This window comes from Entelurus aequoreus, linkage group LG08 (genome assembly GCF_033978785.1).
Source record: "Entelurus aequoreus isolate RoL-2023_Sb linkage group LG08, RoL_Eaeq_v1.1, whole genome shotgun sequence".
NCBI classification, from domain to species: domain Eukaryota; kingdom Metazoa; phylum Chordata; class Actinopteri; order Syngnathiformes; family Syngnathidae; genus Entelurus; species Entelurus aequoreus.
This window is the reverse complement of record NC_084738.1, coordinates 9,509,958-9,531,965: the sequence shown is the minus strand read 5'-3', so window position 1 is coordinate 9,531,965 and position 22,008 is coordinate 9,509,958. Positions and strand designations below refer to the sequence as shown.

Here is a 22,008-nt window from a genome sequence, read left to right as displayed (position 1 = left end):
CCAAGACATGGGTAACTTACACATCTGTGAAGGCGCCATTAATGCTGAAAGGTACATACAGGTTTTGGAGCAACATATGTTGCTATCCAAGCAACGTTACCATGGACGCCCCTGCTTATTTCAGCAAGACAATGCCAAGCCACGTGTTACATCAACGTGGCTTCATAGTAAAATAGTGCGGGTACTAGACTGGCCTGCCTGTAGTCCAGACCTGTCTCCCATTGAAAATGTGTGGTGCATTATGAAGCCTAAAATAGCACAAGGGAGACCCCCGGACTGTTGAACAATTTAAGCTGTAAATCAAGCAAGAATGGGAAAGAATTCCACCTGAGAAGCTTCAAAAATGTGTCTCCTCAGTTCCCAAGCGTTTACTGAGTGTTGTTAAAAGGAAAGGCCATGTAACACAGTGGTGAACATGCCCTTTCCCAACTACTTTGGCACGTGTTGCAGCCATGAAATTCTAAGTTAATTGATATTTGCAAAAAAAAATAAAGTTTATGAGTTTGAACATCAAATATGTTGTCTTTGTAGTGCATTCAATTGAATATGGGTTGAAAAGGATTTGCAAATCTTTGTATTCTGTTTATATTTACATCTAACACAATTTCCCCACTCATATGGAAACGGGGTTTGTACATAACTCCACGTGTCATACTTGCCAACCCTCCTGTTTTTACCGGGAGACTCCCGGTATTCAGCGCCTCTCCCGATAACCTCCCGGCAGAAATGTTCTCCCGACAAACTCCCGGTATTCAGCCGGAGCTGGAGGCCACGCCCCCTCCAGCTCAATGCGGACCTGAGTGGGGACAGCCTGTTCTCACGTCCGCTTTCCCCACAATATAAACAGCTTGCCTGCCCAATGACATCATAACTGTAGAATGATCGTGGGCGAGTTTTTGGTTTCTTATGTGGGTTTATTGTTAGGCAGTTTCATTAACGTCCTCCCAGCGCGGTAACAACACACAACAACAGCAGTCACGTTTAGTCTACCGTAAAGCAGTTCGTCTGCCGTAAACAGCAATGTTGTGACACGCTTAACAGGACAATACTGCCATCCACTGGATAGCCTCCAGAACACTGAAATTCAAGTATTTCTTTTATTTATATGTATAATATAATAAAATAAATATATATATATATATATATATATATATATATATATATATATATATATATATATATATATATATATATATATATATATATATGGCTAGAATTAACTGAAAGTCAAGTATTTCATACATATATATATATGTGAAATACTTGAGTTGGTGAATTCTAGCTTAAATATATTCCCCTCTTAACCACGCCCACGCCCCACCCCGACCACGCCCCCCACCCCACGGTATCGGAGGTCTCAAGGTTGGCAAGTATGACATGTGTTCATTCATAGTTTTGATGCCTTCAGTGACAATCTACAATGTAAATAGTCATGAAAATAAAGAGAACGCATTGAATGAGGAGAAAGTGTGTCCAAACTTTTGGCTTGTACTGTATTTAAATGCATATTTCAGTTAAGATTGTTTATTTATTTATTTTTTAAATACACCTTTCGTTCACCAGCGATTAGTGGAACAAAATGGCCCCGTTTACACCGACTTGTTTTAAATAATGAAGCAAATAATTATTCAGCTGCACAAACCTGTTTCATGCAAAAATTGACAATAACAAGATCAAGACTTGAAGAAGGTACATTTTATTTGAAAAAAAAAAAAAAAGTTAAATAAGCAACATGGATTGTATTATATAAACATTTGTGCAACCAAAAAAGAAAGAAGAGCACACACGGAGGCACTTTACTGCCTTGATATGCCAAACTCGCCTGCAACAAAATATACAATTTGATGTTTTATGGAGGTGGGGGGCTACTGTAAGGATGGTTTAAAAAGATAAAGACGTCGAATGAATGTTTGCACCAAAAGAGTAATCATGCAATCATTCGTACGAGCCACTAGTGGGAAATGGCGAGGGGGGCGGGAGGAGACAAGCAGGACTCCATGATGGCACGGTTGACTGAACATGATGACAGCAGGTGAGCAGTCAGTCAGTATTTTTATCATGAAATGATTCACTGCATCTCTCGCGTCGGTTACAGGCCGTGACTCACCCGATTATAAAAGCGTCAACATCCAATGATGGGCACCACTAAAACGCACCGACCGGTTGAAGCGCACACACACACATGTTTTGTACATCACATCGCAGCGACGTTCAGAGTACATTCATCTGACCGTCAACATGACTCCTCTCTTAGAAAAATGGATGAAGGGAAAGGAGATCAATACAAAAAAGTTATACGCCCAGCTTGTTGGCGATGGTCATGACCACTTTGAGGATGGGCATGAAGGCGGAGATCTCGCTGAAGTTGCTGCTGCTCACCACCTGGGTGTGCACCTCCAGGCCGCGCTGGTAGTTGTGGCTCGCCACGCAGCGGCCGATCTCGTGTAGGCCGTTCAGGATGTTGTGGGAGAGCTAGGGGAGGCGGTGAGGGACACGTTCAAGAAGGTTCCGTTCGGGGATAGGTGGCGCGGGTTGACGGGGGAATAACGCGGAGCAAAGCCGATCCTTCCCGGTGAAGTGTGGGAAATTCTCCAGTCAACTCCAAGTAACCTTCAACTGCCTCACTATGACGACTAGGCTGGAGGCACTTTGACACTTACAGTTGACATGCCTTTCTCCAGTGGAACCGTTTAAGTCGACGTCCCTCGGGCTGGCTGACTCACATCGACCTAAGCTGTTGTCATCACTGAATATCAATCAATGTAGCTTATATAACAAATTATTGCCGCCTAATCTACAACATTTTTTTTATAAGACGAGTGCAGGTTCATAACTTGAGAGGCTTTGGATATTTCTTATTGTCGAGAGCTCAAACCACTCGTAAACGTTTTTGTGTGTCTGTATGCGGAGTAAAACTATGGAACAAACTGGACTTACAACACAAGCAATGCCAAACTATTAATCGATTTAAACTATTATACAAACATGGGGTCTGGTTCAAATATAGAGATGAGGGTCTTTAATTTGACCTGCTGTTGTACTCTGTCTCAAAGTGTTAACATGTGTTTCCTTACCATTATTGCTATGTTGTCTATTACCATTGTTGGTATATTCATTATTCCTACATTGTCGATACAAATTATTGTTACAGTGTAATAATTATTGTTACCTGCGGTAATGCCATTATGATACGACATCTGTATTATAATCCTTCAACAAAGTAAGAGTGAAACTCATGTGAATAATCACTGAATGGAGAACTGGGGGTGGGATTATATAAGTTATCTTCTTCCCACTCCCTTTCAGGCAAAACTGGACAATCATGCATTACCTTTTGCACTATATTAATTTATATTATTATGTGTTGTCAACTTTGTACTTTTTTATGTCATTGCCTGAAATAAATAAATAAATAAATAAATGAAAAAAAATTAATGAATGTTTATTTATATAGCCCTAAATCACGAGCGTCTCAAAGGGCTGCACAAGCCACAACAATGGACGACGAATATAGCAACTATAACCTTAAACTATAAGCAGCTACTTTTTCCTACGCTTTGCACCCTGCGGCTTATAAAACGGTGCGGTTCATTTACGGATTTTTCACAGATGACTGCCATAATGCAAATAGGTTAAACTGACACTGATGAGGTGTGTTATTGTTTGTGCAATGGGGCCATCTTTTGGACGAGTCAGCTCACTGCAGGTGCTGCAGTGCTCTTCTTTTTTAGAGCTTTCCACTGGAAGTGCCTACCGTCTGCTAGTCGTCCATAGCGTTTCTACTCGTATGGATTCTTCATTCATCACTCCAAACAATGTAAGTTTTACCATATAAATAAAACTGTTTGTATTTACTAAGTGTCTTGTCTGTAGGAGTGTTTTCATGCATAATTGTATGTTCTATCGTAATGTAATCAAGCGACCTATTACGCTAACATGTGTCTATGTTAGTATTAACTTACAGCGGCATTCTTTTTGTAATATTTCAGTTTCACAAATTCCTCAGTAAACTCCCCAAGACGTCACCATGGAGTTATTGAATCCGTTTAGCTGATTAAAGAGCTAGCTTCCGCAGCTGGTGGGTCCATGACAATGACTTCTGTTTTGTTTGATCAGCCGTTTTACTGCCGTGTGACAGGCACCGTTTGGAAACAACTAAGGTGTGTATATAAACATTTACAAAATCTTTCTGTGTAAATAACTCATTTTGCATGGTATATACATGCGACTTCTAGTCCGGTGCAGATAATGCATCGAAAAATATTATTTTCCCCTAAAATTTAGTGGGTGCATCTTATATATCGGTTGGAATGGTCCGGAAAATACAGTACCGTATTTTTCGGACTATAAATCGCAGTTTTTTTCATAGTTGGGCCGGGGGTGCGACTTATACTCAGGAGCGACTTATGTGTGAAATTATTAACACATTACCGTAAAATATCAAATAATATTATTTAGCTCATTCACGTAAGAGACTAGACGTATAAGGTTTCATCGGATTTAGCGATTAGGAGTGACATATTGTTTGGTAAACGTATAGCATGTTCTATATGTTATAGTTATTTGAATGACTCTTACCATAATATGTTACGTTAACATACCAGGCACGTTCTCAGTTGGTTATTTATGCCTCATATAACGTACACTTATTCAGCCTGTTGTTCGGTATTTTTATTTATTTTAAATTGCCTTTCAAATGTCTATTCTTGGTGTTGGTTTTTATCAAATAAATTTCCCCCAAAAGTGCGACCTATACTCTAGTGCGACTTATATATGTTTTTTTCCTTCTTTATTATGCATTTTCGGCCGGTGCGACTTATACTCCGGAGCGACTTATACTCCGGAAAATACAGTACATGCGACTTCTAGTCCGGTGCAGATAATACATCGAAAAATATTATTTTTCCCTAAAATTTAGTGGGTGTATCTTATATATCGGTTGGAATAGTCCGGAAAATACAGTACTTGTGACTTTGTGCAAAAACATAATAATAAAGTTTGAACTTTTGGCAGTTTTCCTCCAATTGTGCAAATGTTTGTGTTATGTTAGTTACGCAAAGGGGATGAAAGAGCAGCGCCTGTAAAGTCTCCAGCCAAAAGGAAAATAAACTTTGGTCCTAATGAGGAAACTTTGAAGATAAGAGGAAGTTCTTTTTCTGTTGCCCCTTTTAGCTTTATTTGTTGCTTTTTATTTATTCTTTAGTTTTTGTTGATTTTGATAGAACATATCTGCTTTTGCACAAAATATGGTAACAATACTAACGTTGAAATAAACAGAACGATCTTTAACTTCAACTTTATGCAGACAAACGTAGTCGACCAAATACAGGCAAAGCCAGCCTGGGAAGACATGTCCACACGCGTGGAAGGCATAGTCGCGCTAACTTCCCCAGTCTGGGAGACGTCACTCCAACCGCATCTTTCACGGTGTTGTAATATATAATTAAACATTAGTCATGTTTAGCTATTTGTAGTGGTTTGTTCAACCCACACCAACTTTGTTATGACATATTCACTTTTACTTTTTATTTGTCTGACTGCCAAGGAAAACAGTCCATTGCGCCCCCTGCTGGTTGCTATCTAGCAGTACAATCTAATACAGTAGGTCTCTGCATAGTCATCAATTTCTTTTCTCTGCTATATACTATAAAGTGTTTTATATAGAGGCACAATATTTTTTATTCAAGCTGATACAGATAACTTCCTGCTTCTCAAGACCAATATCAAGTTATTTATAGCCAATAGTTTTTTAATTTAGATTTAACTGTAGTTTATGCACACCTTTCTTTGCGAAAAGCTTCTTTAACAGCGCAGGCATCTTCGTTGGATGCTAATACACGGTCCTAACGATGCTGGTGTTTCTGGTGTGATGTGTTGACCCTCGATGTTTGGTACATATAGCACGTAAAATGCCTTCCTGTGTAAAACAGTGAAAAAGTCCCACACGATTGACGACATGTTTGTTTCCAATGTGCTCATGGGAAATTTTACAACCGTTTACAGCACGCCTCAGGAAAGGAAAAGAAGCGCTTGATTCGGTCTCGCTTGCCCACCTACAGCAAAGTATGGCTAATCTCGCCTCTTCGGAGCGTTTTTTAAAATAAGGGCTTTTTTTTTTTTTTTAATGCTATAATTCCTCCCTTTTCTGTCTGATATTTATCGTGCATTCCTAGTTTTTTTATTGTTACTACTAGAGATGTCCGATAACATCGGTCTGCCGATATCATCGGCCGATAAATGCTTAAAAATGTAATATCGGAAATTTTTGATATCGGTTCGGAAATTATCGGTATCGGTTTCAAAAACTAAAATTTATGACTTTTTAAAACGCCGCTGTACGGAGAAGTACAGAGCGCCAATAAACCTTAAAGGCACTGCCTTTGCGTGCCGATCCAATCACATTTTCACACACACACAAGTGAATGCAATGCATACTTGGTCAACAGCCATACAGGTCACACTGAGGGTGACCGTATAAACAACTTTAACACAGTTACAAATATGCGCCACACTGTGAACCCACACCAAACAAGAATGACAAACACATTTCGGGAGAACTTCCGCACCGTAACACAACAGAACAAATACCCAGAACCCCTTGCAGCACTAACTCTTCCGGGACGCTACTATATACACTACCTCTTATCCTCCCCCCCCAACCCCGCCCACCTCAACCTCCTCATGCTCTCTCAGGGAGAGCATGTCCCAAATTCCAAGCTGCTGTTTTAAGGCATGTTAAAAAAAAAAAGCACTTTGTGACTTAAATAATAAATATGGCAGTGCCATGTTGGCATTTTTTTCCATAACTTGAGTTGATTTATTTTGGAAAACCTTGTTACATTGTTTAATGCATCCAGCGGGGCATCACAACAAAATTAGGCATAATACTGTGTTAATTCCACGACTGTATATATCGGTATCGGTTGATATCGGAATCGGTAATTAAGACTCGGACAATATCGGAATATCGGCAAAACAGCCATTATCGGACATCTCTAGTTAATACAATATAAAGTGGTTTGAGGCAGAGGACGCGCTCTAAAAAGCCAACTCACTCAACATTTTTCAGTCAAAAGATGCTTTGACAAGGCGCCATGTTTTTAAGACTCTGTAGGTACAATACCTGTCATTGTGGAGTGATAACTGTGAGAGGCATAATATTGGGTTTAGATTATCGAAAATGGACATTTTTTATGGGAGACTAAAAGGAAAGCTTGTATTTTTTTAATATAAATGATCAGTAATTTAGCGCAGTAGCTAACTCGCAACTATTCCAATGTGAAAACAGTTTGCAACACCATTGGACATTTTCTTACCGAGTGCTCCCTCAGCTTGTCGTACAGGCATCCCAAACGCTTGGCAGCATCATCGAGCTTCCTTTTGGTTTGCTGTCAATAAAATGCGTTCAGAAACACCACATAAAATACGTCTTCTACAATATAACAGTTCAAGACATTACCGGGTCCCCTGCTGCGAGCTGGCACCGTTGCACCAGGCTGTCGAAAGTCGATTTGAGCACCATGTGTTCGGCGGGGATCTCCTTTTGCTCCACCCTCTCTGCTGGCAGCTGCTGAAGGAGCTGAGGAGGAGGCGTCGGCAGGTGAGGGGCACATACGTTTGGTGTAACCTGCTCGCATAATAGCGCCTCGTCAAACACCCACCTGCACGCTGGGTTCCTGAGGGGCTCCGGGGGGCACCTGGGCGTGGTTGTGTGGTTGAGGGGCCTCCACTGGGAATCCCATGACAGGGGCGGTGATGGGGGCGGGTGGGGTGTAATTGTCAGGAATCTGCTTTTGCACATTAAAAAGATAAAAATGAATTTGCTTTGAAATGAGACGAGTTTTATCAAATGTCAACTTACCTTCTTCTTCCTGGGTCCCCCTCGTACCGCTGGGGGGTCATTCCAGCCGTCTTGGGCTGCTAAACAAGAACACGGGAGGGCACAATGAGTATTGCATGCGGATTTATATATTTTTTTTTAGTCTAATTCACCACACCCAAGCAATCAGAGGTTCTATATGAGAGCATCTCTGTTAGTAACAAGCAATAAAAAAAAAGTGCTTTAAAATATCTAAATTCAAGCCTAAATTACTTTGATTGTCATTCATATTTTTTGAAGCAGCTAAGGCAAAAACAAACACAAGGTCCGCAAAATAAGAGATTTCCACCCAGTGCGACAAATCAAGAAATCAACAAATTGCAAGGATTGTGTTAACTTGCACGACAAGAACTGGTGTGTTGTATTATTCTATATCAGGGGTCACCAACCTTTTTGAAACCAAGAGCTACTTCTTGGGTACTGATTAATGCGAAGGGCTACCAGTTTGATACACACTTAAATAAATTGCCAGAAATAGCCAATTTGCTCAATTTACCTTTAACTCTATGTTATTATTAATAATTAATTATATTTACACTTAATTGAACGGTTTAAAAGAGGAGAAAACACGAAAAAAATGACAATTAAATTTTGAAACATAGTTGATCTTCAATTTCGACTCTTTAAAATTCAAAATTCAACCGAAAAAAAAAAGAGAAAAACTTAAAAAAATAATTTATGGAACATCATTAGTAATTTTTCCTGATTAAGATTAATTTTTGAATTTTGATGACATGTTTTAAATAGGTTAAAATCCAATCTACACTTTGTTAGAATATATAACAAATTGGACCAAGCTATATTTCTAACAAAGACAAATCATTATTTCTTCTAGATTTTCCAGAACAAAAATTTTAAAAGAAATTCAAAAGACTTTGAAATAAGATTTAAATTTGATTCTACAGATTTTCTAGATTTGCCAGAATAATTTTTTTGAATTTTAATCATAATAAGTTTGAAGAAATATTTCACAAATATTCTTCGTCGAAAAAACAGGAGCTAAAATGAAGAATTCAATTAAAATGTATTTATTATTCTTTACAATAAAAAAAATAAATTTACTTGAACATTGATTTAAATTGTCAGGAAAGAAGAGGAAGGAATTTAAAAGGTAAAAAGGTATATGTGTTTAAAATACCTTAAATCATTTTTAAGGTTGTATTTTTCTCTAAAATTGTCTTTCTGAAAGTTATAAGGAGCAAAGTAAAAAAATTAATGAATTTATTTAAACAAGTGAAGACCAAGTCTTTAAAATATTTTCTTGGATTTTCAAATTCTATTTGAGTTTTGTCTCTCTTAGAATTAAAAATGTCGGGCAAAGAGAGACCAGCTTGCTAGTAAATAAATAAAATTAAAATAATAGAGGCAGCTCACTGGTAAGTGCTGCTAGTTGAGCTATTTTTAGAACAGGCCGGCGGGCTACTCATCTGGTCCTTACGGGCTACCTGGTGCCCGCGGGCACCGCGTTGGTGACCCCTGTTCTATATGCAATCCTAATTTTTGAAGCAGCTAAAGCAAAAACAAATACAAGGTCAGCAAAATAAGAGATTTCCAGCCAGTGCGACAAATCGAGAAATCAACAAATTGCAAGGATTGTGTTAACTTGCACGACAAGAACTGGTGTGTTGTATTATTCTATATGCAATCCTAACACTGTCACCTTGGTCGTCAAACTGAGAATTCAGCCAAGGAAAGAAGCCTGCAAGTCACACGAGGAGGTAATGATGCGTACATAGGGAATGATGTCAGCTCGCTAGAGAGAAGAGTTGATCATTATATAAAGTGAGTAACATGACACCAACCCGCAGGAGGAGGAGCCACAGCAGAGCCCGCAAAAGGCTTTGCAGCAGGAGCTCCGGGCCCCCCTTGTGGGTAACATGATCCAAGAGGGGCGTAGGGACCGGTTGCCATGTGGGGCATCGGCCCCTGGTTTTGAAGAGCCCCGGGGTACATGGGGACCGGGGCTCCGGGTTGGGAGCTGGATGGCATGGGGCCTGGTGGCAAGGAGGTAGAAGGCATGAAGCTTGTTGGAGGAACCCCCGGGCTGGGCATAGGGGGCAGCCCCCCTGGAGCCGAGGACGAAGGCCGTAACGGAGGTCCTGATAAGTTGGCAGCTGGCATACAGGGGCCAGGAGGAGGGAAAATTGAGGGCCCGCCCATGGGTGGAGGCTGGAATTGTTGATGAGGAACATAACCTTGCAGAAGGACACACATTCTGTAAATACACATATATTTGTGAAGGAGGAACTACTGGTCACACCTGGGACTTGAGACAGGTGTTGGAGGTATGGGGGGCTCATGGCTGGGCGGCTGGCACTTGGAGGCAGCACGTGAGAAAAGGGTGGAAGGCCCGGCCCGGAGCTGCTTGGAGGAACTTGAGGTTTGAACACCGCTGATGCCGGCACGGGAGGCTGCTGCTGCGGATGATGATGAGGAGGGAGGGGCTGATACTGATTCTGGAGTTTTGGGGCAAGAACAAAAACATAATGTCACTCACATAACGTCTCACCCCCAAATCCTCCACACGACACCTCCGCTAAGGACAGGCTAACCTCCTACAACCTCCGAGGACAAAGCTACGAACAATGGGAGACCGGGCTTTCTGCTCCGCCGCGCCCAGTCTGTAGAACGCTCTCCCTGACCACCTGAGGGCACCACAGACTGTGGATGCTTCTAAAAAAGGCTTAAAAACCTTTCTTTTTTTTAAAAAAAGAAGCCTTTTTTAAGATATATGCATACTATTTTTAGCTATTTGGCTGTTCTAGATTTTTTTATTTTTTTATTATCTTTTTATTATTTTTTTTTTTAATACATTGTAGCACTTTGAGGTTGTTTACTCAATGTAAAGTGCTTTTTTACAAATAAAATATATTATTATTATTATTATGTTAGTTAGTTTATTACTATGACCCATTCCATGAGAAATCAACTTTAATCCTGTAGGTGGCAGTAAGCAAGCTTACCATCATTTGTGCTTTCTGTGCAGGCGCATGAGAAGCAGCGTTGAGCTTGGTTGTGTTTGGAGGCTGCGGTTTGCCTGCAGCCTCTCCCTGAGCGTGGAACAGTCTGTTTCGCAGCATGGTGATCCCAGCCTGGGAAGATGAAGACACAAATGTTAGGACAAAAAGGTGTGGAAATGAGGACGGGTCACTTGAAACCTCACTTGATCAGAGTTCTCAGGCAGGTAGGCCATGGCCGTGGCCAGGCTGCCCTCTGCTGCCAAGATGCCGGCGTAGCAAGTCAGCTTCTCGGCCAGGAAGGGGCTCTGGACCCCCACCTCGCTGTTGCGAAGGCGCTCGATGGACTTACGCAACATCATGACTTTTTCCACTAGGTCCTGAACAAAAGAGAGGTCCCATCATAATGACAACAATAACTATTTTCTAAGTAATAACTGATTGGATTTACATAGCTTATTTCTCTTTACAGTGAAACATATCATTAATTCACGCCACAGTTTCTAAGCAATTCAAAATTGTAATTATTAGGTTTGGGCCAATAACACAAATTATTGTCAGCATTATTTTGAGACCAAATTAAGCACTAACATTTATAACATATTATTATTAAAGCAATTAACTTTTTTGGTTGCCATCCCTTTTCAACAAACTCAGGAAACTGGCTAGTTGATGGGATCATGTTGCTCACTCAGTTTGAAGCCGAAATATTCCCACATTGAGACATTTGGCTTTGCAATCATACTTTGTCCTCCTGATTTTTGTGACTTTGCCGCGCTCCTCACTAGCGAGTCGCGACTAGCGGCTCTCTGACCATGCATCTTGTGTGCGTAAGATAGCGGTCCCACCTCCGCCAATCGGGAAAGTTAGTATCATTAACTTACAGCGGCATTCTTTTTGTTTTGTTTCAGTTTCACAAAATCCTCACTAAATTCACCAAGACATCACTATGGAGTTATTGAGTCTGTTTAGCTAATTAACCCTCCTATTGTCCTTGGGGTCAATGTGACCCCAAGGCATTTTGAGAGTCTCTAAAAAGATGGTTGTCATTAGTTTTTCTTCCTAATATTTCATGACTTTTCCTAATCCATCAGGGAGACACAGAAAAATATAAAATCAACTGCATGATTGTTTCTCATTTCTCTGTACACATTTTGACCACGCCATCGTTCCTCAGGGGTCATATAGACCCCAGGATTGGAAAGCACTATAAGTCTTTGTGTGTTAGAGTGAGACACATGATCCAATTGACTTTTTTGTGCTCCCAAGTGATCTGAACACAGAGAATTCAATTGTGAGTTGATCTGACCATCATACACTGAATTATTGTTGGTTTAATATCGTTTGGCAGCCATTTTGACAGTTTTCCATAGATATTTCGGCACATTGCACCCCCCCCCCACCAAATACCCCCCAGTGGGAAATTACTTATGTGTGCTCCTAAGTCCCCTGAACACAAAGAAACAAATAGTGAGTCAATCCAACCATCATAGACCGAGTTATTGCAGTTTGAATACTGTTAGGCTTGGTCTTGAATGTGACCAAAAGTGATTTTCGTAATTTCTGAACGTACAAATACATATAAACTCAGTTTTCCATATAAGTGTCACACAAGAAATGAAATGGAACAATCACTGTGAGTTTATCTGACTATTACATGCTGAACTAGTGTGATTTGAGTAGCGTTTGGTGGCCATTTTAGCGTTTTTCTACCTCGAACATCCCAGTAGGAAACCATTTATTTGTGCTCCTAAGTCCCCTGAACACAGAAAAAAGCAGTGAGTAGATCTTTATTAGTAATTGATGCAGAAACCACTGAGATAAATGATCTTGAAAATAAATTTATAATTTATACTCTGTCGGAATGGCGGGATGTCGGAACAGTTCAAACATTCCGTTCCCGCGCCGTGTGAGAACAGGAGGAGGGGAGGGGGGAGGAGCAAACATATAAAAGCACTCGCATAGCAGCCTTCTAAACCATTTCTCTGCTGCTGTCTCTGCTGCTGTTTGTGATATACTCTCTCTCTCTCTCTCTTGTTTCGAGTTTGCCTTCTAAACCATTTCTCTGCTGCTGTTTGTGATATACTCTCTCTCTCTCTCTTGTTTCGAGTTTGCCTTCTAAACCATTTCTCTGCTGCTGTTTGTGATATACTCTCTCTCTCTCTCTCTCTTGTTTTGAGTTTGATGATGCCAAACCACAAGACGTTCTCTGTCCAGGAGGTTTTGGATCAGGTTTTTAGTGAAGAGGTAGACATAGAGGAAAATGTGTCTGAAATCGAAGACAATGTTGTGGAAGACCCTGATTATGGGGCATCGTCCTCTGATGAGGATGAGACCCTTGATGCTGAAGTTCCTGTCAACACTGGAACACCAGCAGACATTTTCCTGTCCAAAAATGGAAAGTTGTCGTGGTCCCCTGCCCCACGTCAACGGCAGGGTAGACTTAGCGCTGGTAATGTCATCAAAATGGTTCCAGGCCCAACCCGATATGCGATTAGCCGTGTCCAAGACATAAAATCTGCATTTGAGCTCCTCATGACACCATCAATTGAGAACCATGTACTCTTGATGACCAATTTAGAGGGGAGTCGTGTGTTTGGGGACAGTTGGAAGCCGATCGATGCAATTGACTTGCAGGCATACATCGGGTTGCTCATTTTGGGGGGCGTGTACAAGTCCAAAGGCGAGGCAGCAGAAAGCCTGTGGAATAAAGAGACTGGAAGGGCCATCTTCCCAGCCACCATGTCTCTGAAGAAATTCCATATTATGTCTCGTGTCCTACGGTTCGATGACAGAGAGAAAAGACAGGGCCGGAGAGAACATGACAAGCTGGCAGCTATCCGGGATGTATGGGACAAGTGGGTTCAGCAACTGCCATTGCTTTACAACCCAGGCCCCCATGTGACTGTGGATGAATGTCTGGTGGCGTTTCGTGGCCGCTGTCCATTTAGACAGTACATCCCGAGTAAACCAGCCAAATACGGCATTAAAATATGGGCAGCATGTGATGCCCAGTCGAGCTATGCCTGGAATATGCAGGTCTACACCGGCAAAGCCCCTGGGGAAGCACCTGAAAAAAATCAGGGCATGAGGGTTGTCCTGGACATGGCTGAGGGACTGGAGGGGCACAATATAACGTGCGACAACTTCTTCACCTCCTATGCCCTTGGTGAAGAACTCGCAAAGCGGAAAGTCACCATGCTGGGGACAGTCCGCAAGAACAAGCCAGAGCTTCCCTCTGAGCTTGTTGCAATCAAGAACAGACAGGCTACATCCTCAGTGTTTGCCTTCACTGAGAACGCCACAGCTGTTTCGTATTGCCCCAAGAAAGGGAAGAACGTTGTGCTCATGAGTACGATGCACAAGGATGCCCAGCTCAGCACCAGGGAGGACAAGAAGCCACAAATGGTGTTGGACTACAATGCCACAAAGGGTGGTGTTGACAACCTGGATAAAGTCACAGGCACGTACAGCTGCCGACGCATGACTGCACGATGGCCCCTTGTTGTATTCTTCAACATCATCGATGTGAGTGCCTACAACGCTTTTGTGCTTTGGAGGGAGATCAGTGAAGGCTGGAACAGCGAAAAGCTGTACCGGAGGAGGCTGTTCCTGGAACAGCTGGGGTACGCGCTGGTGCAACCCCAAATTGCACGAAGAGTTGTCCTACCAAGAGCCTCAGCGGCTGCTGTGGTGATAGTGGAGGATGTTCAGAGGGAGGCACACACCTCCAATCCTCCAGTGGCCAGAGGGCAAAAATGAGGCAGGTGCCAGATCTGTTCCACTAGGAACGATAACAAGACAACTAATACATGTGGGGGATGTGGCAAATACATCTGCAAGGAGCACATCCGTTGTGGATCATGTGCCCAGTAGTGCTTTACCCTTTCTTGGAGAGTGGGGGATGAATATTGCCATTTTTCATTTGTTTTACATTTCTTGAGAGAGGTAGACTCTAGGCTACTTTTTGCAGTCTGTGAAAAAATAGGAGTGGCAGACTTTTACAGTATTTTAGTTTTTTTGAAATAAGACAATATTTTTGGTAAATAGCCTACTGTCTTGTTATTTTTTTCTTCAAATATGGACACTCCAAATGGCCGGCCAATGGTCAGATATTTGTTGTTGTTGAAAAAAAACAAAACAAAAAAAAAAAAAATACAAAATATAAAGAGTAATAAAAAAACTTCCCCCATTGAGGATTGCCACCTTATCCTGGTCAGAGGGTTTGTGCTTGACCCTTTCTTGGAGAGTGAGACGAATATTGTTATTTTCAAATGGACACTCCAAATGGCCAACGGTCAGATATTTGTTGTTGTTGAAAAAAAAAAAAAAGAAAAAAAAAAAGAAAAAAAAAAAAAGTTATAAAAAACTTCCCCCTGGAGGATTGCCACCTTATCGTGGTCAGGGGGTTTGCGTGCTTCCATGACCCTAAGAGCTATAGCTGGTCTTAGGGTAGAAGCCTGACTAAGTGCAATCTAAATGGCAAAAAACAACAACAACAACAACACCATACAATTAATACAATTCGGTCACATTCAATGATGGCCGCCTAACAGTATTCAAACTGCGATAACTCGGTCTAAGATGGTTGGATTGACTCACAATTTGTTTCTTTGTGTTCAGGGGACCTAGGAGCACAAATAAGTGGTTTACCACTGGGAGGTTATCTGGGGGGGGGGGGGGCGTAGTGTGCCAAAAAATCAATAAAAAACGGTCAAATTTGACACCAAACGGTATTCAAACAACAATAATTCAGTGTATGATGGTCAGATCGACTCAGAGTTGACTTCTCTGTGTTCAGAAGACTTGGGAGCACAAAAAAGTCAATTGGATCATGTGTCTTACTCCCACACACAACAACTTATAGAGCTTTACATCTCTGGGGTCTATGTGACCCCTGAGGAACGATGGTGTAGGCAAAAATCGAGGTCAATAGGAGGGTTAAAGAGCTAGCTTCCGCAGCTAGTGGGTCCATGACAGTGACTTCTGTTTTGTTTGATCAGCCGTTTTACTGCCGTGTGACAGGCACCATTTGGAAACAACTAAGGTGTGTATATAAACATTTACAAAATCTTTCGGTGTAAATAACTATTTTGCATGGTATATACATGTGACTTCTAGTCCGGTGCAGATAATACATAGAAACATATTATTTCCCCCTAAAATTTAGTGGGTGCAGCTTATATATTGCATTCTATGGTCCGGAAAATACAGTACTTGAGACATTGTGCAAAAACATAATCATAAAGGATGTTTGAACTTTTGGCAGTTTTCCTCCATTTGTGCAAATGTTTGTGTTATGTTAGTTACGCAAAGGGGATGAAAGAGCAGTGGCTGTAAAGTCTCCAGCCAAAAAGAAAGAAACTTTGGTCCTGATGAGGAAGCTTTGAAGATAAGAGGAAGTTCTTTTTCGGTTGCCCCTTGTAGCTTTATTTCGTTTTTAAAGATTTTGATAGAACATATCTGCTTTTGCACAAAATAAGGTAACAATACTAATGTTGAACTAAACCGAACGATCTTTAATCAAAATGGTCTCCAACTTTATGCAGACAAACGTGGTCGACCAAATACAGGCAACGCCAGCCTGGGAAAACATGTCCACACACCTATGGAAGGCATAGTCATGCTAACTTCACCAGTCTGGGAGACGTCACTCAAACCACATCTTTCACGGTATTGCAATATAATTAAATATTAGTCATGTACAGTTATTTGTAGTAGTTTGTTCAAAACACACCCACTCTGTTATGGCATATTCACTTTTACTTTTTATTCGTCACTCCCACCTCCGCCAATCGAGAAAGATTGTAGATGAGTGTGTTAATTTAATTGTGATATTGAATAAACACGCTCAGGTGCTGAGAGCAATGCACAGAGTGAAAGCATCAGACAAAGAAAACAAACACACACAGACACATATATGGTAATTTAACGATGACGGCAAACTAGGGATGTAAGGATAAACAGTAATCAGTGTTTCCCATAAACTGCCAAGATACCTGTGGCGGTGGGGGCGTGGCTATGGGCGTGGTCACCATGCCATCATCGAGTAATTTGCATAATTTACTACAATGATATGATTTTTTCTAGAAAGGCTCAAAAAATGTATACTTACTAATTAATAATAACAGTTTTGTTTTAAAAGTCCATCCATCCATCCATTTTACAATATAATTACAACACTTTATGTACATATTTATATACAGATTTGAACAATAAGTGTTTCCCTGAAATATATTTATTAATTGTGGTTCTTACAAAAAATATATCTTATAAAATATAAAAGCTAAAATGTCTCTTAAAGCTCTGCCCCTTTAATTAGTGCATACTAAATAATTTAACTTTAGCCTACTACTACAACCATATTATTTACCAGCAACATAAAGTGAAACAGAGGCAGAGGTGTCCTGCCACAGTCAGTAACAAACAGAAAACAGTAGTGGTCAAATACAAATAAGGCAACAAGAGAAGCATCCTACACTTCTCTTTTGTAAAGTAAATCTGAACAGCCTATATGGGCATCTACATCAACTATATGATTTTCCTGAGAAGCTGGACAGGACCAATAAAAATAATAATAATAAAATAAAATAAAAAAAACAAAAACAAATGTTTTTTTATTTGTGGCGGACGTAATTCTTTCATGGCGGGCCGCCACAAATAAATGAATGTGTGGGAAACACTGGTAATAATGATAACCACGGTAAAACTCCCGACGGTTAATATTACCTTTTTAAAATAAAATTATCGAAAAATCGGGATTGATAGCCCCACTTTAATAAACTCATGGACTGACTGGCGCCAGCTTGCTAGCTTAAATGCTGACATGAAAACAAGAGACATTATTGTCTTTCCCAATTGACATACCCCAATCTAAACTTATACCACACATTGCTATCAGAGCAACTAAACTGAGAGAGAGAGAGAGAGAGTGAGAGAGAGACAGAGAGAGAGTCAGTGTGTGTGTTTGTGTGATTATTCTATACTCAGAGGAATACAAGACTGAAGTGTTTTTACGGTGCTTTCAAGGACCCCACCAGAAATAATTATATATTTTATTTGTTACGCACTTGTAATTTCAATAAATGTTATAGTGCTACAGTACAAAGTAATGTTTAAAACAATAAAATCTTAGCCATTAATACTGATAAAATACTAAGACTAAAACAGTATCAGTGAAGCATAAGAAATACAAAACATGCTAAATAGTGGCTTGCCTAACAGTGTATCTATTTGTTTTTGTTATTTAAAAGAAAATAGGTTCATCAAAAAATGTCAGTGTGTGTAAATGTACACCTTCAACAATACCATGATGATAATGACAACCAAGATAATTTTGGTCATAATAATTGTGATATGAAATGTGCATATTGTTACATCCCTACGGCAGATTATTAAATTAATTTTCCTCTATCGTTAGATTAATTGATAGATCGACCCAGGCCGAGTAATTATCATTAAACTTGTTGTAAAGTTGTGTATTTACCTCTAAACCGAGAGGAGAGGAGCAGTCCCTGTGCAAGGCCCAGCACTCCACCAGCCTTTCAAGGTTTCCAGAGCAGATGTAGCACAGACAGGCCTGCAGGCAGTGTTTCTCGGTCCCCTCTCGCTCCAAACGGCCTCCTAGAGTATCTATCAAGACATACAAGGTGCTATAAAGTCACAGACGTGCTGCCGTTCTCTTCGTAAAAAGGTGCGGCAACTAACCGCACAGATGTGCAAATTCTTCCGGGTGAGCGTAGGTGAGGAGCGCGGCGAGAGCCTCCTTCCAGTTGTCCAGCTCGCAGCTTTGCACAATGTCTTTCCAGTTCTGGGTCACCACTGACGATATCAGCTGCAAAACAAAGTAATTAATACCATTCTGCGGGGAAACAAGCACATTCTATTCTCACCATGGAGACACTGTTTTTTTGCTTGCTCAGGTATTTCTGCTGCGTCTTCTTGAGCAGCTCCTCTCCGCCGCTGATGGACAAAAGGATGGCTTCGGCGTAGCGGCCGTCGCTCAGACACAAATCCACGGCTCCCTCAAAGTTGCCGACAAGCAGCGCTTGGCTTATCAAACCGTTGGTGTCTATTGTAAAAGCACATCCTTCGTTAAGACACGCTGGTCATTTTCTGCCATCACAATGCGTTTTTAAAAGGCGATTGACTTATTTACCACAGGAAATTGGGATTTGGAAATTTGCTTTTGGGTTCTGGCTGAAAAAGTCTGCGGGTGAAGCACAGCCTGACGTCCTGTCATCAGCAACTGCATCTGCTTCTTCAGATCTCTGGAAACATAAGGACTACAACTTAGAGGGCGTAACTAATAGCAAGTACTAAACGACCAGTACGAGTATTAGCTGCAGACCTCAGAGGACAGCTGCAACATCTTTTTAGCCAAGTCCTCCGCATCCACGGCGTGTCCATTGGGTTGAAAATTCTTCCCCAAGCATTTGGAAATCTGGATTCAGAGATACATATTGGTATCATTTCCAGAAAAACGGGACTAAAACATTTATATTAGGGGTGCACGATAATTATCGGGCAGTTATGAGAAATTATGACATAACATCGATAAATCTGATTACATTAAAAAACAGCTCAGATCCCAAAAATACTTCTCCGTACTGTGCTCAAGGTGGGTTATGGTGAGCAAATCAAATGCTCCTGCTGTTAACAGCCTGTCGTAAATTTCCCCTGAGCTCATTGAAAATGGTGTGGGACTTCTTCACTGTTTCAAAGAAAGACATTTCGCCTGCTACACTGCAAAAACTGAAATCAAAGTAAGATTAAATATCTCAAATAAGGGTGATATTTGCTTATTTTCTGTCTGATAAGATAATTCTTCTCACTAAGCAGATTTTATGTTAGAGTGTTTTACTTGTTTTAAGGGCTTTGGTCCTAAATTAACTCAGTAAGATATTACAGCTTGTAGCTGAGATTTTATGACCTATATTGAGTAAAACATGCTTGGAACTAGAATATCAACTGTTGCAAAGCTGTGTCATCAACACTCAGGAATATGAAACTACTTTTTTTAAAGTAATAATTTCTTATTTCAAGCATGAACAAAAAAAATCATGACTTAGACACAATTTTGTGTCATAATTAAAACAGATGACAGCCAAATGGACTTTGCTGTTTTATTTTCAATGGAACAATAGAAAATACGTACTCATATAGTAGTACAGTTGGCACAGTACAGTAAATGGACAGTTAATATTTAAACATTTAACATGTGACATTTCAAACTATTTTGAAAAGAAATAGTTCATGCACATTCAGATGAATTCTTCAAAATTACAATAAAAAACTGTTTGGCCGGGGGCCGGGCTGTATATATGCGCGCTAATTGACTGAAAGAGCACGCACTTGGTGCGATAATGTCATGTTATCGATGGGAAAATGCATTTTTAGACCATATGATTTGCCTGAGCGGCTAGTAGACCCTGAGAGTAACAAGCGGTTGCCTTGTTGCCTTTCCATTAAGAACAATAAATTAGTTTTTAGTATAAGTTTGCTGGTTTCACTGGCATTTACTTAATTTAAGAATATTTTTCAACACATTGAGCAAAAAGGTCTCTTTTTTTTTTTGCTACCAAGAAAAGTGCACTTGTTATTAGTGAGAATATTTTAAAGGTATTTTTTGGGTTCATTGAAGTTAGCTAATTTTACTTGTTTTGGAAAGTCTTGACAAGCCAAATTTTCTTGTTCTTTTGGCAGATAATTTTGCTTAGTTCAAATAAAACACCCCTAATTTTTGTATTTTTTTTTCTTGTTTTTGAACACTGACTTTTTGCAGTTTATGTGTGGCAAAATATTTGCAAGGAAAAGAAAAAAAACATTGAGCTTTAACACATCAAACCTTATCAGCCACCTGAAACACCCAGCATCACTACGATGGTGTTTTGAAAGACTATGAAGATGCCTGTTTCTAAAGCAACTGCATCAGAAGGCAAACAAAGAAAAGGTGTGCACAAACTAAGGTTAACTATAATTAAAACAAAAATGGAAAGAGTTATTGGTTGTTTGACTTGAAGAAAGAAGTTATCTGTATCGGCTTGGGGAAAAAAATTGTGCATCCCTTATTTATAATTGTGTAGTTTAATGTTATTAGGAAAGTGCATTTGTACAATTACTCCTAATAGACGCCTGGTACTTAGTGTAGTTGTGTAAATACACCCCAGAATACCTTTTTTTCCAGTTCCTCCTTACTGAAACCCAAAAGTCTGAGGAATTTAACGCGAGCTTCATCTTCGAAATTCACCTGTAAAAGAACCCAAAAAGGAAGTGAATTATCTGATGTTTCGTGTTGTGTGTCCACATTTTGGGGACACGTGTGCCTACCAGGAGGAACTTCCATATGTCCTGCTCGGCCTCCGACTTCGCACCGTGGATCTTGGCCTGGCAGTAGCTGTTGAAGGAGCCTGACTGCAGAGCTACCTGGAGCTCCCTGGAGCGCTGCAGGAACTCTGTTTCCGTGGTAACCTGGCTAACAAACACCTGTCTGGGGACGGGCTGGGGGCTTTGCACCGCGGGTGCCTTGGGATTCTCAAACGTTATCAGCTTACCGCCAAACTGAAGCACAAACAAATACCGTATCAGTTGTGCCTTAGCATGGAATAAACAACACTTTTTTCCCCCCCCACTGCCTTCCGCTTACAGCAAAGGTGGCCCCCACCGGCCTGCGCACCCACTTGGGGGGCTTCTTTAGAGGGGGGACGATGGTGTCCTGCACCGTAGGCTGAGGAACCTGCAGGGGAGGAAGCACCTGGCCTGTTCCAAAGGGATCCATCGTATCAAAGGATGAAGAGATCTGTCAAAAACATGTTAAAATGCGATTACTAATCAACAGCACCCCCTAGTGGATAAAACAAATTAACTGTGCTTGCTACCTTATCTGCGGCGTTTTGCTGCTGCGCCTTCAAGCTCCCTCCCATTACAGAGTAGACGGTGATTTTGCCGTCAAACGAGGCTGCCGAGAGCAGAGCGGGATTCCTGGGACACCATTGGACATCGAAACACCACTGGTTGGTTGTGGGAAGCTCGTAGATAACCTGCAGGAAAAACATGGTGTCTTAATACAGTGGAACTAGGGCTTTAACGATATCAAAATCTCACAGTACGATATTATCAAGGCATTGAGGCCACAGTATGATATTATTGTGGAATTGTCCAAAAAAAAGACTT

At 40.8% G+C, this 22,008-nt stretch overlaps 1 protein-coding gene across 5 annotated transcripts in view; it reads right to left on the bottom strand.

Moving 5' to 3' along the window:
* Positions 1 to 1,688: 1,688 nt before the first annotated feature.
* The window catches only part of LOC133655378 (protein transport protein Sec31A-like), a 33,749-nt gene continuing 13,429 nt past the window's right edge, over positions 1,689 to 22,008 (bottom strand). For 2 of the 5 annotated variants that reach the window (XM_062055480.1, XM_062055481.1), the window contains exons 9-27: positions 21,714 to 21,875; positions 21,482 to 21,634; positions 21,166 to 21,396; positions 21,011 to 21,085; positions 19,187 to 19,279; positions 18,995 to 19,106; positions 18,729 to 18,907; positions 18,544 to 18,670; positions 18,323 to 18,468; positions 11,043 to 11,216; positions 10,843 to 10,971; positions 10,140 to 10,335; positions 9,682 to 10,074; positions 9,540 to 9,578; positions 7,862 to 7,920; positions 7,662 to 7,790; positions 7,460 to 7,579; positions 7,317 to 7,388; positions 1,689 to 2,472 (exon numbers count right to left, since the gene is read on the bottom strand). In XM_062055480.1, the coding sequence (XP_061911464.1) occupies positions 2,293 to 2,472; positions 7,317 to 7,388; positions 7,460 to 7,579; positions 7,662 to 7,790; positions 7,862 to 7,920; positions 9,540 to 9,578; positions 9,682 to 10,074; positions 10,140 to 10,335; positions 10,843 to 10,971; positions 11,043 to 11,216; positions 18,323 to 18,468; positions 18,544 to 18,670; positions 18,729 to 18,907; positions 18,995 to 19,106; positions 19,187 to 19,279; positions 21,011 to 21,085; positions 21,166 to 21,396; positions 21,482 to 21,634; positions 21,714 to 21,875 (2,769 nt within the window). In that variant the 3' untranslated portion in view covers positions 1,689 to 2,292. The remainder of the gene's footprint in view (positions 2,473 to 7,316; positions 7,389 to 7,459; positions 7,580 to 7,661; positions 7,791 to 7,861; positions 7,921 to 9,539; positions 9,579 to 9,681; positions 10,075 to 10,139; positions 10,336 to 10,842; positions 10,972 to 11,042; positions 11,217 to 18,322; positions 18,469 to 18,543; positions 18,671 to 18,728; positions 18,908 to 18,994; positions 19,107 to 19,186; positions 19,280 to 21,010; positions 21,086 to 21,165; positions 21,397 to 21,481; positions 21,635 to 21,713; positions 21,876 to 22,008) is intronic. The other 3 variants (XM_062055482.1, XM_062055483.1, XM_062055484.1) reach the window with 3 other exon arrangements.